General features: G+C 38.6%; 1 protein-coding gene across 5 annotated transcripts in view; it reads right to left on the bottom strand.

The window, feature by feature from the left end:
- The window catches only part of FOCAD (focadhesin), a 311,119-nt gene that overhangs the window by 73,234 nt on the left and 221,950 nt on the right, over nt 1–15,935 (bottom strand). For all 5 annotated transcript variants that reach the window (XM_068553655.1, XM_068553654.1, XM_068553656.1 and 2 more), the window contains 4 exons: nt 14,249–14,341; nt 8,027–8,115; nt 4,814–4,858; nt 130–238 (listed from right to left, as the gene is read on the bottom strand). In XM_068553655.1, coding sequence (XP_068409756.1) covers nt 130–238; nt 4,814–4,858; nt 8,027–8,115; nt 14,249–14,341 — 336 coding nt within the window. The remainder of the gene's footprint in view (nt 1–129; nt 239–4,813; nt 4,859–8,026; nt 8,116–14,248; nt 14,342–15,935) is intronic.

Raw genomic sequence — 15,935 nt, 5'->3', positions numbered from 1 at the left:
TAAAGATGCATAGGGTAGCACAGCCAATGACTGTAACCTCCTAAATTCAGGGCCAGGCTTTAGCAGAAGTCTCACTTTTCACACGTTACACAACCAAAGGCCAACTGCTTCTAATCACCCGTAACTCACCTCCAGGACCCCCTCAGAGTCTGAGGAGAGGCTGGCTTCATGTTTGGAAACGACGACAGCAAGGCTGCTTAAGGCTAACAGCGCGTTGCCTTTGACCACTGGGCTGTCTCTGTTTAAAAAGAAAAAAATTCCAAGAGAGGATTTGGGGGCATTAACCAGGAGAAGAGAAGGTGCTATTATAGGGAGGGCAGATGAGGTCAAAAAGCACTTCCATCCCTTCACAGAGCCTTGTAAACACAGGTCTGTTGGTTCCCTGATGCCAGCAGCTTCTTTCCTCCTTCTGACACTAGTGCTGATTTTTAACTCTTCTTATAAATGTATGGTCATTATGCTTTGGGTAACTTAAAAAAATCCAATAAGATCATACATCTAAGCTTCTTCTTCCTAAAATTTTTATTTCATCATTAGACCTTACATTTCTTCTTCTTCGGTGTCATCTTTGGCCAATATAAAAATGTATTGATTTGTTTTGGAAACACAGCAAAGGACAGTTGTGTGAATAAGCCCAGCAGAATGGAACTGGCCCCTGGCTTTTCTAAAGCACTGGTGTGTGGAATCAGCTTCTAGTGAACCACTTCAGACGGCACACTTTAACAGCAACTCAACTCGACACGCTGGCGGCTTTCCTCCGTCATTATCATTTTCCCCTTCTTTCTCTTAATATGCCAAAGCCAGCAACCTTGAAGTCTGTCTGTAACATAATTCAGAAACCCTAGATAAGATGCAAAAAAGGCTTGTTTTTAGACTATTTGGATAGAGAGTTGTCTTTTTATATCACTCAAATGGTAGTTTTCTAATATTGGCAATAAAATCTTAAGTTTGACTTACGAATTCGGTATCAAGAAAAGTGAATCTTTTAAATACACTTACCACTGGAAAATGTACATTTAGTATTATTCCATAATTCCAAAGTGAGCCTATAGAATAAAATCCGCAGTGGGACACTGACGAGATGCTCTTGGCTTGCTGACTTCATCGTAACAGAACTCAGGCAACACAGCACCCTTACCATCGGAGAGTTCAGTTCTCAGGGAGTTCTACGATTGTGGGTTCCCATAAATGCAGAGAATGCTCCCTCATACCTGGACTTGAGACCTGAACTTTAATCAGTGTGTACATCCAAGAACTACTCCCTTGCTTACCCTGGTGCAGACATAGAACAGATGGACGGGATGAGGAAGATTTCCAGCCCTGCTCCCCATGCAAGCCTAGTGTCTCCGGCCCTAGGCCACAGTCATGACTGAACATGTGAGTTAGTGAGTAGCAAAAGGTTAGTATACACCTGTGTTCCTGCATTTTTGTTTCCATTTGGTAAGAATGGAACTCAGGACTTGCCATTATCAAGTTCTATCAATCCATCCATTCCTTCCTTCCTTCTCTCTCCTACTCTGGGGTGATTAAGCTCAGTGAAGGCCTGCTCTGCACTCTTGATCATTTTGTTCATCTCTTCTTAGTTCATTCCTCCATGAGGCCCGTCATACATTGATAAGACAACAACATTTACACTGAGGGATGGGGCAGGGTGAGAAAACAGAAAGGAAGACTTGAGGTTGAAGCAGTTTTGCAGTGAGGATTACTGGGAATTCCTATAGCTAACAATAAAACACCAGGAAGCAAGGCAAGATGTGGGCATGCCCAGGTGCCCTAGCCAGAAAATCATTTAACAAAATCAAAATGAAATCCTTTATTTTAATATTCTCCCTTTCCTTTAACTGAGAATACCTTGAAGCCTGCTCTGCTACAAAGTGGTCATGAATCCCTGAAGTAAGATTAAAAAAAGTTTTAAATTCTCAGTGAATTTATCACCCTGGAGAAATTCTTAGATGGTCAACAGAAATTGGGTATCACAATCTTTTAAAACAAAATTATTAGTCAAGATGACATAAAAAGTGTCTTTTTAACCCTGAAATTCTGAAAGAGAATTTAGCTTCAGTTTTAAAACAGTGCCCCAAATCACTGTATTTCAAAAGTTTCTCTGGTCTTGACATTCCTGAGCATGTATTGTTCTTGTAAAATGGGGTAAAATGTATTTAAAGTCACTGGTAATTAGATCTTTGGATGCAGACTAAATGCACATTTGGACATTAATCCTTGAATAGGAAAAACTAGTCCACAGTCACAATGCACGCTTAGGCCAAGTTACACATTTCATAAAGGTATGGTGACTAGCTCTCTTTTTTTTTTTTTTCACATCTTTATTGGAGTATAATTGCTTTACAATGGTGTGCTAGTTTCTGCTTTATAACAAAGTGAATCAGCTATACATATACATGTATCCCCATAGCTCCTCCCTCTTGCGTCTCCCTCCCACCAGTGACTAGCTCTTGAACATCTTTTCATTCCCCACATGCCTTGCAGTGAGTTATGGAGAGAAGACACTCCATACATACACAGTGAGACAAATTCAAGGAGGAGCTGGCCAGGTGAAACTCTAGAATAGGTTCAGCAAAAACTCTTCACCTTGTTGATCACATAACTATCCCCTACCAGTCAAGTAGCAGTGACTAATTTGCATAATAACATGTCAGCATCAGTGCAGTATTTATCTAGGCAACACCACTGACATTTTAATTAAATTGTCCTTTGAAACAAACAGATGCCATTAACCTAATTAAAAAGCTCAAGGAAGGATAAGCTACAATGATGCTTTCTTAGGGACAAAGTATTACATTACATATTAGTAAAGTGACCCAATCCTTTGGGGATTTTTATCTTCAGGTTCAAATCTATTTAATTATTAACAATGAAAATAAATTTACATCAATAATCAGGTTTTGTCTGTGTTCTGATTCTTAGTCCTATCCCTGATGCTTTTAAAAATGCTCTCAAATGAGCAAATCAGTCTAATCCTGTGACTAGTGTTTTACTTCCTACATTTAATTTATGCCTCAGAACAAAATAAGCCCTACATTGGCCCAAAGTAGCCAGTGGCAGCCATGGTCCAAGGAATAGAAGGCTAAGCTGGCAGGAGATGGTGATGCGGTCCTCACATGATTGGAGGAAGTCAGTGGGAAAAAGTAAAGAGAAGGCAGCAGAATGATTTTTTCTTCCGCTCTATCATTAATCTCTCAGCCTCTGGACCTTAACTATCTCCTGCTCACTTGCTGTCATGCCTAGTATTGTCAGGATTGCTTTAATAAGATAAGGTCTATAAAATACTTGGAAATATTTGATGAAAAGGTAACACCATGAGAACATAAATTATTTTTACTCCATACCACTGAGAATGTGAACACACTCTTTTTAGGTATTAGTCATGAAATGATGCTTTGCAAATCTAAGATTAAAGTCTCGGTGAACTAAAATTTTAGAATGGAATCTGCCAAAACGACTGGAGAGGCAAAATCACAGTTTGTTTTAATAGAAAGCTACTAGTTTCTTCAGCATTTGAGCTTTTGTTGCAAATGTCAGAGCACTGTTTTTAACAGGAACTAAGTAGACTACATAATAGAACAAACTATGAAAGGTAAAGGTCAAAGGCAGCCCCCCATCCCAGCACCTCCTCCCCTCCAATAAGCAGCTGAGTGCTCTCCCACTGTATCTGCAATTCACCAAACTAGATAAACAGACACAAATGAGTCCCTATCAAAGCCTCTCTGTACTTTAGTTTTCATTTTGTCAACAGATATTTCCCATTGCCTCCCACGGAATTGAGTGTAGGGGAGGATTACCACTATATTCAGAAGACACGAGGCTGAGTAGTAATCAGGTATTGAGATCAGGTTTTAGAGCGAAGTACCTGCTTAAGAAATTGCTGGTGGAAAGCGAACTCTAAGGTAGGTGGTGTTTTTTGGTTTTTGTTTTTTAGGCAAAATCTATGTAGCTACAGAAGGTTCTAGGACATGAGAGAAATAAACTGTAGTTAAATATTTCTAGATGATATAGACTTTCAATACATATGAAATTCTCTGGGTCAAAGGTATATCTATATTATTTGGTGAATAAGAAGAAAGGAAGTCAAACAGCAGCAAGCTAAGGCTAATAGTGAAAAGGAGAAGTGTATGTAACTGACATGTAACTTACTACCAGGAACAATTAGGCAGCTTGCTAACAAAGGGACCGGAAGAGACTGTTCAAGCAAGTTCACTAAGGTATAATTTTCTTAGTAAGAGTTGGCTTAAGATAAATAAAAAACCTCAAGGTAGCAACACTCAAGTTATTTTTGTTAAAACAACCATAAGGATATGATGGAAATTGCTTTTTTACTGGGTCTTCACATTAGTTTTTAGTATTAAAATATTCAATATTTAGCTACCCTGGGCCCAATAACACCAGGAGAAAAAAAGGAGGTACTACCTTAAATTATTTACCGGTTCACAGTTGAGATTTAATCATCTGTTTGTAAAATAGACATAATTCACATTAGCAAAGATTTTTTTTCCCCTGTACTAAATCACAATCCTTTAAATCTAAGCCAAAGCACAGGGCATTTTGTTAGGTGTACAGCATGGGCACAACTTTGATGTAAAGTTATGTGCCTATACTGGTTCCTCCATATTTTCACAGAAAGACATGTAGTAAGAATTAACTGAATAAGAGAAAGGATAACAACTGATTTTTTAAAAAATAACTGAAAAGTCCTTTAAATCCTTAATGAAATGCCAGAAAAGGAGAAATTGTTCGTACCTGTGAGGAAGAAAACTATTTATAGAAAATTCCTGGTAAGAGAATAAATGGATCTTACTTTGCAGCTGCTTTGGTGACCTCATCAGTCAACATGTCTCGAACCCTGTGATACAGATGGAAAATAGGTATGAGAGTTTATAGTAGAGCAAGAAACCAATCTTTTTGCTTATTCATCAATTAATAATAACCTCTGGCAATGACTCCAGATCTTAAAACTTCCATGTAGAATTTTAGTGTAAGGTGAAAGAACTGTCATAAGGGCTTCATTTCCAAGACAGTTTCATCTTCCTAGTCCTTAGGTTACTTAGTAGATGCAGGGAAGGAGGTGAATGCAACTAATGTATAGGCAGTGTTTTCACGGTGTCATCGCTTAAACTGAGTGCTGGGTATACAAGTGTCCTTTATATTATTCTCTGTGATGGCCTGAATGTTTGTGTCCCACTGCCCCAAATTCACATGTTGAAATCTTAACTCTGAACGTATGGTATTTGGAGGTGGGGCCTTTGGGAGGTCATGAGGGCGGGGCCCTCATGAATGCAATTAGTGTCCTTATAAGAAGAGAGAAGAGAGACCAGAGAGCTTGCTTTCTCTCTGCTCTCTGCCAGGTGAAGCTACGAGGAGAAGGCAGCCATCTGCAAACTTAGGAAGCAGGCCCTCACCAGCACCAGGTCTGCTGTCACCTTGATTAAGGGTTTCCCAGCCTCCATAACTGTAGGAAATAAATTCTGTTGTTTAAGCCATCTGGTCTATGGTATTTTTGTTATAGCAGCCTGAACTGACTAAAACATTCTCTCTTTTCTGCACAAGAGCTCACCAAAACAGCAATTTACTGCTTCCAAATTGTAGATAATAGAATTGTCACTATGTATGTATACAAAATAAAATTTAAAATGTTCGCTATGGTATACGTGAAACTAATATAATGTTAAATGTCAATCATACCTCAATAAAAAAAACAAATGTTGGTTATAAAATTGAACTAAAAGAAAATACTTAGATTTGTGGATTTAAAGGAAGGTATGTTCAATTAAAATATTCACAGTTTTTTTCATATAAGAGTCTTGAGATAAAGTGAAAAACAATCATTGACTGCCAAATTTACATTCTGAAGATGATATCATAAACATGTTCACTATACATTTTGAGTTTCAGAAATTCAAAGTTTTTATAACTATCATAAAAGTTTTGCAAATATAACTGTATTTGCATTTGAAACATAATAAAATCTTAGCTATTCAGCACTCTTTGAGAATGAGTCATTCTTAAGAACCAAGTTTTTCAGATAGTTGCAAACTGCTCCTTAAACTTGTACTTTATAAAACCATTTGACAGTAAATTTCTCTAAAACGTATTGTCCAATCTTGGTCTCCCTAAATGGAGTATAGTGCATTCAGTGTATTCTTTTACTGGTCAACGTGAAATATTGACAGATGATGACTTGCCTGTACTTCTAGGTAGGGCCACACCCTCCGTTAGTTCCCTCCTCTTACCTACTCTCCCTTCTCTCTGCTGCATCACCAATTTTTCCTTCTCCACTTGTATTACTCCCCTTAGCTTGTGAACACACTATAATATCTACCATCTTAAAAGAAGAAGCCCTCCAGCTACTGCCCCATTCCACTGCTTCTCACACATCAGAACTCATTTAGAAGAGTAGCTTATACTTATGACTCCAGTTTATCTCTTTCCACTCTCTAGACCCTTCTATAATTTGGCTTTTGTTCCTACAAAACAGCTCCTTCATGGTCACCAGTGACTTTCAAGAGGCCAAATCTAATGCTCAGCTCTCAGTCTCCATCTTTTGTAGTCTCAGAGCAGCATTTGACACAATCGGTTGCTCCTTTCTTGAAACACTTTCTTCCTTCAGCTTTTAAGGTGGCTTTTACGATTCCATTCTCTCTTGGTTTTCTTCCTACAACACTAATCTTCCATCTGCTTTACTGGCTCCCTCATCATGTCCCCCATTTCTAAATGTTGACGTGCTCCAGGGCTCAGTCCTCTGACCTTTTCTCTATCCTTACTCATTCCCCAGATGATCTCATCCAGCATTGTGATTTTAAATGCAGTCGATATGATGATGATTCCCAAATTTATATATCCAGCCCTGACCTTACCCCTGACCTCTAGACTCACAGTCAACAACCTACTTCATATCTCCAAACTGCAGGTCTAATTAGGTATCTCAGGCTTAGCAAGTCTCAAACCTGATTTCTACCCTAGACAGACATGCTTTTCTATAGTTTTCCCCATCTTAGTAAATGGGAACTCCATACTTTTAGTTATTCACAGTCAAAATCTTGGAGTTATCCTTGACTTCCATCTCTCTCTCACATCCTTCATTCCATATGTCACCATGTATATTTGGAAGAGTACTGCTAACAGACCACTCCCCAAATTATCATTTTCAGAAGATGAAATTAAAACTATGTGTAAAGGAAAATAGCAAATAGGAAGCGAAATCCAAATTCTTAATCTCTAATCTTAAATCCAATGTCATAACGTTTTAAACTGCATTGCTATTTTTTTAAATGAATCTAGGAAATGTAACTTAGAATAGAATTAGTTAACCGTACATGTGTACATGTGCGCACACGCACACACACAGAGCTTCTGCTTTTCTACATATGCCAATTGTTAGTAAATAAAAAACTGAAACCAAGTAACCTTTGAACAGATTTTTATATTAAAGAAACCTGTGGCTACAGGCAAAGCTATTTAGATTCTGGGCACTTTACTTAGATTTAGGCTGCTGCAACATTAATCTGACAAGGTATTCATCACAACCCATGTAACAATTTCAATTGCTTTTAATGTGCCAGCACTTACACATTTCTAGATAATATAGTGGGAATTCACTGGGGGACATCTGCCAAAGAAATTAAAGCCTTGACATGGTAAAATTGCTCCTAATAATGAAGATGTCTTGCGGAGGGAGGAGCAGGGGAGTGGAAGGGTATTCCTTGACTAAATGGGAAAAACTCAATTTTCATTCAAAAGCATATAAAATAATCAATTATAGGGAAAAAGGGAAAAACAAACCATTTTCACACTGCTTTAGAAAACAATAAAAATATTTTAAAACCATGAATAAAGCGCTCCTTCTTTGATCTGGGGAGGAAATAGAAAATACACCTATCACATCTTCAGCCCTTTGCCCTTCAGGCTCATATAGAGGTTAAAATTCCAACATTAAAGCCTTTAAAGTGGTCACCTTCTCCCTCACAGTTCATTTCCCGTAACAAATAATGAGCACAGAAAGCCATCCCCTTACCAGAGCCAGGCTGTGCTTTTTTTGTATTGCACCTCCTCAGGTCCTTCTTTTCCATGTTTTAACTGCAACTCCAGCTCTCCTATCCTCCCCTGCAACAAGCACAGCATCAATCAGCATGCAAACTCTATGGCCAAAATTATCTTAAAATTTCTTTGGAAAACACTTAGGTAACAATCCTTTCCCAATTGGCCTTAGGTATTTCTGATAAGATATCAGATTTTGACAGAGGATGTGTGAGGAGAGAGAATTATATCACTGCTCAGGGATTTCCACATTCACCAAATAAGTATATCCTGGAGAAGTTGTATGTTTGGCAAATTTAGTGCAGAGCACTTCATTTGGGGATATCTATTAAAAGCAGATTTGAAGTCCATAGGTCCTAATCAACAAATCCTCTATATCGTAAAAATCTGCCTGTGTCAGCAGCTGACAATTTCAACTGACATGATACTAATATTGGGGTCTGGGTACCAGTATTCTAACAGAATGGTAGAAATGAGTAGGAAGTATATAACACTTAAGATTTAGGTAATGTATAACAAAAGTTATTCTCAAACAGATGCACATTACATTTCTATTTCTTGACTAAACTTATAGATATAATTCTCAACCTGTACCATGCAATAAAAATATAGCTAATATTATCATCCCTTTAAGGGCAAAGCCTTCAAATATATATTATCTGTTCTATTTTTTTACACTGAGGATTATTTTGACCAGATGCTTTCCCCTCTACTCCATCACCAATTACATTATTTAAATGTAATTAAAATTCTGGTTTATTGATATACCCTGAACTGAACAAGAACTCAAATTGCACATTGCATCACTGAGTAATACCAAACCATTTTCAGAAGTGGTCGTGCGGCTCACATTCTCACTAGCGGTAAATAAGAGTTCTGGTTGCTTCACATCCTCACCAGCATTTGAAATTACCAGGCTTTTAAATTTTTACCATTTGGGGAGGTGTAAAATGGGGCCCATTATGGTTTTAATTTTCATTTTACTGTTTACTGAGACTGAGCATCTTTCCAGATGTTTAATGACTATTTGGGTTTCCTATTCTGTCCATTTTTCTATTGGTTGCCTTTTTCTTATTGATTTTAGAGTTCTAAGGTGTGCTCTACAGAAGAAAAATTAATCTCTCTATATATTCTAGAGAGGGAAGCAATATACCTTTAGGTTAAGGATGTGGGCTCTGGAATCAGGATGTCCTGACCTAATGCCATTTCCACTTACTTGCTGTGTAAGTTTAGGCAAGTTACTTCACCTCTCTAAGCTTCAATTTCCATTTGTAAAATATAGCAAACACCTAACTCATAGGTATTAGAGCATCACATAAAATAATGTGGAAAAGTGTCTATTTAGTGCAGTGGCTGGTACCAAATAACTGCTACCATTACCAGGTTTGCTGTCAAAAACAAACAAACTCCCCTTATTATCTTCTTATAATCTAGTCTCTCACGAATATATCTAAATCCTTCTTGAAATAATTCATATTTTTAACCTGTATACTCTCAAAGAGTAAAAGGTTCCCCAAAATGTAATATCCAGACTATAAAGTTGCATGTCCTTGTATTTCTCTCATATACTCTCAGTTGCTAGCCTGTAAGCTCACTGAAGAGTACAAGGATGGTTTTATCCATCTAAGGAGTCCCTGTATTTTGCACAACCTCCAGCACACAGTGCCCTGGGGCTCACCAGTTCAGGCACTCTGAGATCTGATGGGCATTCTGTTCACATCCTTCATAGTTTCTATTTACTTCAATCATGTTCATCCCCATCTCCGTGTTTTCAATGATAGAATCCCGACCCTTTCATTCTCCCTCTGTCTCTTGGAGCAAGGTATCAGAGGTGATCAAACTGGCAAGATACTGATATTAATATTTAATATTGATAGCAGTCTCCCAAGAGGGTAGGCAAAATAGAAAATCATGTTTATTGCGTTCTGTTTGTTATGCTTCTTAAATCATACCTCTTTCCTCCTAAAACATTTACTTTCCATAATGCTTTCCCAAAAAAGACAAATAAGAAATTAAAAGGTTAAATATCTGTTCAGAAATAAGCAAAACACAAAAAGGCCAGTATATGTGCAGCCTCTTGAGAAGGCCTACTCTTCTGATCTCTCCTGTAGCCATAAACCAGTACAACTATTCTATAGTGACTAAGTAAATTTCTCATTTTTTCTTTCTCAGAGTCTCGGTTCTTCTCAATCTCCTCTTCTGAAATGTCTCTAATTCCTTCCACCCAGCCCCTGTTAGGCTATTTATTCAGATCTACTTTGCATCCAATTCTTCACCTACTGATAACAGAGATCCAATGGCATTTAACTCAGTTACCTCTGCTTCTGGTTAACAGCTGTGGTTAAGGAGGGGGGTAGGGTGGGGACACTCACTGGGAGAGAAAAGGCTGAAATGAGATTTTTTTTTAAAATAAATTTATTTATCTTTGGCTGTGTTGGGTCTTCGTTGCTGTGCGCGGGCTTTCTCTAGTTGTGGCGAGCAGGGGCTACTCTTTGTTGCAGTGCGTGGGCTTCTCATTGCAGTGGCTTCTCTTGCTGCAGAGCAAGGGCTCTAGGCGTGCAGGCTTCAGTAACTGTGCTCGCAGGCTCTAGAGAGCAGGCTCAGTAGTTGTGGCGCACGGGCTTAGTTGCTCTGCGGCATGCAGGATCTTCCCGGGCCAGGGCTCAAACCATGTCCCCTGCATTGGCGGGCGGATTCTTAGCCACTGTGCCACCAGGGAAGTCCTGAACTGAGTTTTTTGGATTGCCTGTAGATTCCAATTATTAATTTATCTATTCCTCTTCCTTTGTAAAAAAAAATCTTCAGCCTAGGTAACCACAAGCTTGCTGATTACAGTGAGCAAATTTTACCTAACTCTAAACCTGCACATTAAAGACAAACAAACAAACAACCTTTACAAATGGTCAAAGAGTAATCTACTAGGGGTCACAATTCCTGACTGGTTTTGATTTCAGATTATTGTGCAGCCAGCTGACCAACTCAGGAAACAAGTATCTGCAGTCAACCTGTTTTAACCCCTCTGTCCTGTCTGAGGTCATATTCAGCGTCCCTAAGGGCCCTTTAACCAAAGTCTGGAGACCTTAACCTCCTCAGTATCCCACAAGGGCAGCAAGGTAAAGCCGACTTGTAGAGGGCACTTTACCAAAATGGACTTGGAACTGTCAATCAACTTGTATCTGCATTTTTCAACTTAATGGGAAGAAATCCAAATACCTCCCCATGTCAACCACTTTGATATGCTTATAATTCAAAATCCGACATTCTTGTGGAAAAATTAGATAAGGCTGGAAGCTGACGCCTAAGCAAAAGCCACTAGAAGTGTTCAAATTGCAAACATTCACATTATAGTCAACCTCTGGGAAATAATGTAGAATGCACCTTTTAGCGTATCTCCTAGGCTTATTGAATAAAACATGGCTCCTCTAAATGATGCTCTAGTCTAATGCTACGAAATATGTCTAACACCAGATGGAAGTAACTACACCTCCTGTACTGAACGAAGAGTTATCCTCCAGGACGGACATTCTTGATATAGATGAGGAGTTTGGCAGTTGCTCTAATTCTTCTAAGATCCCATAAATTCTGTTTAAGTGTGTGGGCTCATTTAAAAAGACTTGTTGAACAGTTAAAATGCATCAGCAGACTTTCAAATAATAGTAATAGCCTAAAAAGCACTGCTGTACTTTTCAAATAATACTGAAAATCTTATTATAGTCCCTACTTTGAGTTTCACCTCTTAATCCCCAATTCTCAATGGAACTAGACTTATTAGAAACCCAAAGGAAAGAGATTTTAAGTGATAAATAAATAAAGATACACACTATCACCTACAACAGTAGAAAGGCAGAATAATTGACTTGTGTTACTAAAAATACTCAGCTGGCTTTTCATAAATTGATCTGTCCTCTAAAATATTAAACCAATTTGCATTATTTATAACAACTAATGAACGGTGTTAGGGAAAATGCATGATGCAGTGGCCAAGGCTGAGGCTCTGGAATCAGACAAATCCAGGTTAAGTTCCAGTTCTCTCATTTACTGACTGTTAGGTTTTGTGCAGTTTGCTTTGCTTTCCTAGCTAACCCTGCTTCCCCATCTATAATCCCATTCTACATGAGGTTAACAACATCCACTTCAAAGAGCTTCTGTAAAGATGAATTGAAATACTATACATTAAATGTTGGACAGACACGAGTTATTTAATAAATGGTAGCTCTTGTTATAAAAAAGAAACCACCGAGGGTTTTTTTTTAATCAGTTGCTTGTCACCTGCATGTTATACCATAATCCTACTCAATTTCGCCTTTTTATGCTAAGAGCTAAATAAAATTCTCAGTACATGCTGCAGGAGGAGTTGCTCTTGCTGGCTCCAGGTGCCTATACTGGAGTACATCCTCTATTAAAGCATCAAAGATTTGTACTGGCATTGCTAGTGGACACGTTAGTCTCCTGCACTGGACCGGGAGCTCACTGACAGGAAGGAGTGCTTTATTCCTCTTTCTACCCCACACACCCGGCACAGCACCTGGCCAGTAAAGGACGTTCCATAAATGTCTGGTGAAGGAAAACACTGCAAAATTACAAAGGGAAAAATGAGTGTGCGAAAAAGTGCGTACTCTGATGAGCAATCTCACTCTTCTTGAATAAAAACTATAATTGGTTAAGGGTGTGTATGGGTAATTCATTCATTCACTTATGCATCTACTCAAAACAAAGTGGCCAGATGCTGCTGAGGATAAAAAAGTGTGTAAGCCAAGCAAAAGGGAACAATGGTTCCAAGGGAATGTCTTTAAAATGCAGATTCCAGTTTAGTTTGGCGAACCATCTAAAAACACTGTTGTTCAGAGTAGGGTTGATAGACTGAATTAAAATCGCCTGGCAGCTTGGTAATCATGGAGATTCCTGATCTCCTATTCAGTTCCAGTGAACCAGAATCTCTGAAGATGCATTAGTACTTTATAAATTCTAGAATGAATATGTTGTAGCAAGGTTTTAATTTGAGAACATCAATGCTGAGATGCTTGGTCATTCCTCCGGCCCCGCCTCTATCCTTTAGGACAGCTGTTACCTTTAACCATAACACCTCATTTCCTAAGCCTTCATGAAAATCTTATTTTGGGCCATAAATTACTTAAGTAATTTAGATTTTTTCTATCGTCCTTAACAGAGAATTTTAAGCTAGGAAAAAGGATTGAGTTAGTAGTTTTTTCCTTACGTTATTAAATGTACATATATTCCCAAACTGATTAAAAATTATTTCTAATTTTAAAAACTCACAAGCTATAACTTATAATATTACTGGAATAAAAGAAGTCAAATTGAGTGTAATTCATTTATTTAGTGAGCACTAAATATGTTTTAGACACCATGTCAGGTTCTAGAGACACAACAGAGAGGAAAACACAGCTTCTGGCTTTAAGGAACAGAGCCAACTGGAGGGAGGCCCCAGACATATAACTAGGGTGATAAGGGCTTTGAAAAGGGAAGCATGGGTTCTAAGGAGGCACACAGAGAGGGAAGGCACACAGATAAAACCATGTAAAAAAAACAAGTAGAAATTTGCCATTCCAACATGTGCCCCTTTCACGACTATGACAACTATAAATCCAAAGTGAAACTTACTCCTGGAATTGAGAAAAAGGGAAAAGCTGCAAAACCAGCCTTGAATAGGCAGAGAGGGAATGGCAGTGCTTGCAACAGAAGGAACAGTGTAGGTAAAAGCCAAGAGGTTAGGGAAGACATGCTGAGTTTGGGAAAACAAAGAAATTGAGCAAGGCCGAAAATTCAGGGGAAGGGTTGAGAGACAGAGCTGGAGATGTAAAAGCAAGTCCAGCTCGAGAGGGCGCAGGTACAGGATGAAATGATGAGCTCAGTTTGGGACACGCTCAAATTGAGGTGCTGTGGGACAGCCGCGGCGGACATCTGGGACAAGGAGAGGTGTTCACAGAGCAGCAGGACATCGGAGAGGAGCGCTCGAGAGGCAGCTCTGGATGGAACACACATCTGGCGGGGGGCGGGCGTCACATTTAAAATTTAAGTGCAGTTATATATGCATGCCTCACATTCTTTTACGAGCAAAAATAACTGTTGCCTTTTTGATAGTGCTATTTTCCTAAGTGCTCTTACACTAGATACGTATTTGCAGTAAACCTTAAGAAAGAGACACGCCCTAGAGCAAGCCACCCCATGGTTTCATTACCTGTAAAATGGCATGATAAGCACGAGTCATATATGCGAGCCAGGCCTGTGGGAGAAAAATTGCACGGTGCCACTCGGAAAGCTGGATGTGAACCTGTGGGGAAAGTGTACCATGACATAAGTTAGGCTGCACAGTATTAAAACAGAATAAAATGAAAACTGTATCATCAATTCTCTCTTTCCATTCATTTCTATGGTCTGGATTCTAAAACAAACCAAATCAGTCTAGGATCAGAACCACAAATAAGATCTTTTGGATATTTTCAAAGGAGGGGAGTTTAGAGTCCTGTAAAGACAAAACACAATAAGCCTGGAATTTTCTAAATTAAAGCAAATAAAATCTTACAATAATAACAAGTTAAGATGTATGTGTAATACAAATATGTCCTCGAAAATCAGGGGGAAACTGTAAAGCCTCTTGCCAATGTCAGGAAACTAGGTATTGTCTAACAGATCCCCCTAGTAATTTTAAATAAAAATAAATATTGCTCACATCTTGGACTTCCAATATGACAATTTCTGCAGTAATAAACTTAAATTGCCAACAGAATTATCATGTTGTGTAGAAACCAGGACGTTAAGAGCATGCAAATGAGTCCCGCACACAGCAATTGTGCACACCACTAGATAAATGCCCTTTAATCAGTGCGGGTAAACAAGAGAAAAATGATATATGCCAACACCGAAATCCTGTTTCTGAAGACAGACCCAGACAAAACATCTGGTTTTCATAGTCATTTCTGTTTCTACCTATTAGTATACTGCTATCTTGAGACAAATCTTCCCAAGGTCTGCTTCTGTTAAAGAAAGATCACTCAAGAAAAAATAGTCACAGTGCATCACATTTCACGTTTCCTGTAACTCATCTCATCTAAACTCAAACAACGGAAACTGTAGTCTGTGTCTTACAGACAAAAAACAACAACAAACACACAAAAAGGACAAATTTCTACATAATTACCCCAGAATCATGATAACTACAGTGTTTAAAGAGATTTTACTGTATTAGAGGAATTAATTTTCTCAAGTGCTTCGTGATGGGGAAGAGAACAGCCTCTCTGAATACAGTTGGTTTCCAAGGCTTCTGGTATTTTCTTTAATCCCAGTCTTAGTGTGGGCCTACTATACGCAAGGGACTCTGGAAGGATGTGAGGATTATAAATCGATCAGTATCTGCACAGAGTTCAGAAATGCTCAGGGAGAGTCAGAAATGTACACAAATAGATTATAAGGCAAAATTATGAAGCATCTATGGGAACAAAGAGATCAGTCTGTCTGCAGTCTAGCACTCCTCATCCCACTGCTTCATTTTTAAAAATTAGGTACTCAAACTGTATGAAAAAGATACTCAGATCATGAAATGAACCTAAAAAAAAAAATATAAAGTCAGATTTCTTGCTTTTCTGATTAAGTACTCACTCTGTGGAGTAGGGTAGGGGGAGCCTTGTCAACATGCTAACAAAACTCCTTGAAGGAAGGGGCCTACCAATTCCTGCTTCTTCTCTTGTTATCCAGGAAGCTGTGGAGGCATTAATTAGTCCTTGGCCTTGCTCCCCGTTTCCAAAATGTGGGGACTTCCCTTTAGCTTTTTCCTACCCTTTTCAAAAAACACATTAATTATCTTTAAGTTCCATTTTGAGACCTGGATTTCACAGAACGGATACAAACACCAAAACCAAAACTTTTAT

The sequence above is a fragment of the Eschrichtius robustus genome, chromosome 10 (genome assembly GCF_028021215.1).
Source record: "Eschrichtius robustus isolate mEscRob2 chromosome 10, mEscRob2.pri, whole genome shotgun sequence".
In the NCBI taxonomy this organism is placed as follows: Eukaryota; Metazoa; Chordata; class Mammalia; order Artiodactyla; family Eschrichtiidae; genus Eschrichtius; species Eschrichtius robustus.
This window is presented reverse-complemented; position numbering and strand designations above follow the sequence as displayed.